Genomic DNA, 6,374 nt, shown 5'->3' on the forward strand with positions numbered 1-6,374 from the left:
AGATTCCAAGGTTGATGAGAGCCACGTGTGTGTGTGTATGTATGTGTGTGTGTGTGTGTGTATGTGTGTGTGTGTGTGTGTGTGTAGGGAGGGGGAGGACATGTTGGCTGGGCGCTGATAGGATCACAGTGAAGGTCACTCTTGAATGGAGCAGATTCTAGAGAGATGGAGGAGGAGGGAGGAGAAGGAAGAGCAGGAAGAGGGAGAGGAGGTGGAGAAGGAGATGACAGATGTGTGTATCTTAAAGACTGATTCTCCAATCGGTGATGTTCTCTCTCTCTCTCTCTCTCTCTCTCTCTCTCTCTCTCTCTCTCTCTCTCTCTCTCTCTCTCTCTGGAAGAGGTACTTCAGACCAGACAACAGTGGGGAAGGGGAAAAAAGGGAGCGAGGGAGACAAAGACAGAGAGGGAGGGAGAGAGACAAAGAGAGAGAGACAAAGAGAGAGAGAGAGAGAGAGAGAGAGAGAGAGAGAGAGAGAGACAGAGAGAGAGAGACAAAGAGAGAGAGAAAGAGAGAGAGAGAGATTTATGTGAGGTGCTTCAGCCCCTGCAGACAGGGCTGTGATGTCATCAGTATGAGACAGAGAACAAAGTAATATTCACGAGGAGAAAACTGTAGATTCAGGCTATGAAACAGGAGGAGGTATTAAAGATGCCCCATATGTGTGTGGCCCCATATGTGTGTGTGTGAGTGAGAGCGCCAGAGAGACCGAGGGGTGGGGGGGGGGGGGTTCCCTGTAATTAGAAGTTTCATGTGACTGAATCAACACTTCATAACAGAAACATCACTGTAATGACATACCAATGCTGTTAATGACATACTAATGCTGTAACATCACTGTAATGACATACTAATGCTGTAACAGCACTGTAATGATATACTTGTATAGTTGCACTGCAACATGCAGTCATGCATCCTGTGAAGACTGATCTTCTTTACAACGTTTACACAACCCTGGAAGCATGAACACATCAATACTACCTAATCACATCATCTACATTCAGTTACAGCGCCATTTCAATCCATCACAACACCATTACAACCTAGTGAGTATGTGTGTGTGTGTGTGTGTATGCCTGGTAGAGTGTGTGTGTGTGTGTGTGCTGAGTGCAGCGTTCCGACGTTGTCAAGGTGAACATTTCCATTATCTGAGGTCAGCTGACCAGCTTGTTTATGAGTCCCTGAGAGTGTATATGAGAGTGTCTGTTTCTGAGTATGTGTGTGTGTGTGTGTGTGTATGTGTGTGTGCCAGCCAGATGAACCAGGCCAGGGTCTGTCCTCTCGACTGGCAACACTAACTTGGAACCAGGACACTGCTGTCCACACACACACACACACACACACATACACACACACACACACACACACACATACACACACACACATACACACTGAACATACTCACTTTCTCTCTTTCCTCCATCTCCCTCTCTCTTCCTCCCTCTCTCTTTCTCTATATCCCCTCTCTCTGTCTCTTTATCTCCCTCCCATATATAATCAGTTTTTCTCTTGTCCTCTAAGCCTCATCCTTGTTTAACTCTCTAGTGTGTCTGCCAGCGTGTCATCATCACCAGAGCCTAGCTTCGCTCCCTCTGGTGGACAAAAAGCAGTACTGTAGCAAACACTGTTCATCCTGTAGAAATCTCATTAAACCAGCACATATACTGTACTATAGGCTACACCAAGTTGAGAAGAGTGGTTTTTTTCCTTCTTCTCAGTTAAAGACAGGGTAAGCAATGTTATTGAGAAGCACTTTTTAATACATATATATTTGGGGGAAATGCATGGCTCGCCACTGCGGTAACGCATGCACCGCTAATACTACAAATCCCAGAATGCTCTGCTAGTGCCTTGGCGCGTCAAGACAGGCAAAAGATGTCAGGTATCTGGCTTGGATCAATGTGCACCAGAGTGAATCCGAGTGAATCCGAGTGAATTAGTGTGTAGCAAACAAAGCTTTAATTAATGTTTTCTTTATGCACTTGCTACTTAAGGGCCCTGTGGCTAGTGGGGCTTGAATGGGCCCTGTGGCTAGTGGGACTTCAATGGGCCCTGTGGCTAGTGGGACTTCAATGGGCCCTGTGGCTAGTGGGACTTGAATGGGCCCTGTGGCTAGTGGGGCTTGAATGGGCCCTGTGGCTAGTGGGGCTTGAATGGGCCCTGTGGCTAGTGGGGCTTGAATGGGCCTTGTGGCTAGTGGGACTTCAATGGGCCCTGTGGCTAGTGGGGCTTGAAATTGATTTCTCAGGTGTTTATAGTATTAATCTGCTTGTTCCATATTCAGTGTTTAAGTAAAACTTCAGTTTGTTCCCATGTGAAAAGGTGCATCATTATATCTAGATAGAAGGGAAAACATGCTTTAAAAAAAATAATATACATATATGAAATCTGGCCTGTGACTTTGTCCCAGTTTTAAATTTTGGCCCATTGTGTATCTGAGTTTGACATCTCTGTTCTAGATGTTTCCCTGCTCCAGTGACAGTACTCCACCACCAGATGGTAGACATGTATTATGTATATTGTAAACACATGTATTTACATTTGCATTTTACATTTAGTCATTTGGCAGACGCTCTCATCCAGAGCGACTTACAGTAAGTACAGGGACATTCCCCCTGAGGCAAGTAGGGTGAAGTGCCTTGCCCAAGGACACAACGTCATTTGGCTTGGCCGGGAATCGAACTGGATTTCAATATTTAGTAACATTCATTAAATGTAAGTCTGCAACGTAACTTTTTTGATCTGCCTAACCCCGAGTCTGGAGGTCAAAGGTCAGAGACGTATTCATCTTTACTGTTATTTTAATTATTTTCCCAGCCTGTGGTCTGCATTGCTGAACTTTAGGTTTTAGGTGCAGTTCTATGGGCATTTGTGTTTGGACTGTGAACTGTGAGTAGATCACTGGGCAATGAAAGTCGACGTAAAACGAGTTCGCAAGAACACAAGAACGGAGAAAAACGTGAATTGATAAACAGCTGGTGACTTGGCCAGCGAGTACCTACCCTATTCAGAGACCTTAAGGAATAGTGTGAAATACCCTATAAAATCAGTCAATGACCCCTTTAAAAAATGCTGTCGCGGACACGTGACCCAGGGGGAGCTGGGAACAAACACACAGTCACATGACCCAGGGGGAGCTGGGTACAAACAGTCACATGACCCAGGGGGAGCTGGGTACAAACACACAGTCACATGACCCAGGGGGAGCTGGGTACAAACACACAGTCACATGACCCAGGGGGAGCTGGTTACAAACACACAGTCACATGACCCAGGGGGAGCTGGGTACAAACACACAGTCACATGACCCAGGGGGAGCTGGGTACAACACACAGTCACATGACCCAGGGGGAGCTGGGTACAAACACACAGTCACATGACCCAGGGGGAGCTGGGTACAAACACACAGTCACATGACCCAGGGGAAGCTGGGTACAAACACACAGTCACATGACCCAGGGGGAGCTGGGTACAAACACACAGTCACATGACCCAGGGGGAGCTGGGTACAACACACAGTCACATGACCCAGGGGGAGCTGGGTACAAACACACAGTCATGAGCTACTGCCTGGTACTTGATTAGGTAACTTTTCCTTGTGAGAACTATATATTTTCTTTTTCAAAACTTTGTTCAATTTTTTCTTTTCAACCTTTTAAAACTTTTTGGGGGAAACCTTTTTGAGCAAACCTTTTTTAGAAACCCCAAAAAAGGAGCTGGATGAGGGTGGAGGTAAGTAAAAAAAAAAAAAAAAAAAAAAGATTAACAGTGATATTTTTTTCCCAATCTTTCAAAGCTTTTTTCGACCTATATTATTATTATCTTTCTACCTTTCAAAACTTTTGAACTCTCACTCTCTCTTTGAGTCTCTCTCTCTCTCACCCTCTCTCTCTCTTTGTTTTTAGGTAACAAGGAGAACACAGCAGATGAATTCCAGACAGAATTCTGGAAACTGAAGTTAAATAGTTACTGATTAATCTACTTCTATCAACGTGTTAATAAACCAGTTCCTGAACATCTTTGTCTAAATTATGACTTTATAAACCTGTTGTGCTCGTTGACAACAAACTTGTTTATTTACTTGATAGGCATCAGATAGTATCTAACAGACACACCATTGTATTTGAATTGATCTAAGTCTTGATGCTAATCTCTGTCATGAATTAATATTCCTGCTCAATCCTTTGTTTGCATGTTTATCTTGATTTGATCTGATGATGACTAAATGCAAATGTCGCCTGTATAAAAGTGGAACTAAGTGAGTCATCTGGCACTCAGAATGTGGATGGTAAAACCCACTGCTAAAACTACACACACACACACACACACACACACATACTCACAAACACACACACACACGCATGCACACACACAAGCATACACACACACACACGAGCATACACACACACGCAGACATACTCACACACGCATGCACACTCTCGCTCTCTCTCACACACATTCTCTCTCCTCCTCTCATCTAGTCGGTCGAGGTGTTCTCCTTCTGCTCAGCTCAGACATGGTAAGAAACCTGCGCTTTATCCTGCTGTAGATGAACCTCTCTGTTTTACATGCGTGTTCGGATGATTGAGTTGTTGACCAGCAAAGCTTATTGCAGTACAATTTACAAGTGAAACCGTGTCTTTACTACATTGATAGGAAAGATAGAAGTAGATTCACTGTTTGGTCAAAAAATATATATATTTCTCTTCTCCTTCCTCCTCTCCTCCTGTCCTTCCCGTCCTTCTGCTCCTCACTTCCCCTCTCCTCTCCCCTTCACTTTCATCCCTCCTTCCTCTTTGCCTCTCTTCCTCTCCTTTTTTTCTCCTCTCCCCTCTCCTCCTCTCCTCTCTCCTCCTCTCCTTTCTCCTCCTCTCTCCTCTCCCCTCTCCTCCTCCCCTCTCCTCTCTCCCCTCTCCTCCTCTCCCCTCTCCTCTCCTCCTCTCCTCTCCTCCTCTCCTCTCCTCCTCTCCTCCTCTCCCTTCTCCTCCTCTCTCCTCTCCTCAGGAGTCAGGCTGTCGACACATCGATGGTCTGCTGAAGCATTACTACCTGTCTCCATGCTACGCCATCCAGTTTGCCCTCGGTTTCCCCAGCAACCTGCTGGTGGTCTTCGGTTACATCTTCTGCCTCCCGAAGTGGGAGAGCATCAACGTGTACCTGTTCAACCTGGCCGTGTCTGACCTGATCTTCCTGTGCACCCTGCCCCGCCTCTCCTACCTGTACGCCAACGACCAATCAGAGAGCAGCCCTTACCTCTGCATCGTCAACCGCTACATCCTCCACGTCAACCTGTACTCGTCCATCCTGTTCATGGTGTGGGTGAGCGTTGACCGCCTCCTCCGCGTACGCTACCCGTCTTGCCAGCACTTCCTGCTGGGTCGTGGGGTGTCGCTGGGCATGTCGGGGCTGAGCTGGGCGCTGGTCAACCTCCAGGTGGCTCCCCTGGTGGTGCTGATGGTCCACGACCAGCACCAGAGGAACTGGAGCAGCTGCCAGGACTTTGGATCCCTGCGTTCAGAGCACAGCGTCCTAGCCTACAGCCTGGTGCTCACGCTGAGCGGCTACCTGCTGCCCCTGCTGGGCTTGCTCCTCTCCTCCCTCTGCATCGCCAGGATCCTCCGCGTCCAGCAGGGGGCGCTGGCCAGCAGCCAGCCCCACTCGTACCGCCGGCCCCTGCGCGTGGTCACGGCGGTGGCCGTGGTCTTCCTGGTGCTCTACACGCCGTATCACGTGATGAGGAACGTCCGGATCGCGTCCACCAAGCTGTGGGAGGAGCCGGGGGCGTGTACCAGGATGTACGTGGAGGCGGGGTACATCCTGACCAGGCCGCTGGCCTTCATGCACAGCGTCATCAACCCGCTGTTCTACTTCCTCATGGGGGACCGCTTTCGAGAGCTGCTCTGGGCCAAGCTCAGGGGCCTGGGGAGGAGGCTGGGACGCTACAGGGTGTAGGGACCGAGAGCTGGAAGACATACACACACACGTGCACACACACACATACACACACACACATGCACACACATACACACACACACACATGCACACACACACACATACATACACCCTCGCATACATGCACTCACATACACGCACACACATATGTTATTTCACTGTCACATAAAAAAGCGAAAAGGACAATGATAGTCAATCTTGACTTGAATGTATTTAACAGTTTTACCTACTGTGGCTTTAATGCGTTTTCTATGCTTCGATAAACAACAAAAGGAATGTTCTGAAGAGCATTGTCACATGAAGGAAGATAGCATGGTGTCAAACTCACACATAGAACCAGATCACTGCATTAGTCATCAGGAAGGAAGTAGACAGGAAGTAGACAGCTGATTTTAACAACATGACTTCCTTAGTCTAAGTAT

At 47.5% G+C, this 6,374-nt stretch overlaps 1 protein-coding gene across 1 annotated transcript; it reads left to right on the plus strand.

The window, feature by feature from the left end:
* Nucleotides 1-4,467: 4,467 nt before the first annotated feature.
* On the plus strand, nucleotides 4,468-6,022 carry LOC124463495 (succinate receptor 1-like). The gene is made up of 2 exons (XM_047015237.1): nucleotides 4,468-4,519; nucleotides 5,005-6,022. The coding sequence occupies exons 1-2, from the start codon at nucleotides 4,517-4,519 to the stop codon at nucleotides 5,950-5,952; spliced, it is 951 nt and encodes a 316-aa protein (XP_046871193.1). The 5' UTR covers nucleotides 4,468-4,516; the 3' UTR covers nucleotides 5,953-6,022.
* The last annotated feature ends 352 nt before the right edge of the window (nucleotides 6,023-6,374 follow it).

The sequence above is a fragment of the Hypomesus transpacificus genome, unplaced genomic scaffold, assembly GCF_021917145.1.
Source record: "Hypomesus transpacificus isolate Combined female unplaced genomic scaffold, fHypTra1 scaffold_288, whole genome shotgun sequence".
In the NCBI taxonomy this organism is placed as follows: domain Eukaryota; kingdom Metazoa; phylum Chordata; class Actinopteri; order Osmeriformes; family Osmeridae; genus Hypomesus; species Hypomesus transpacificus.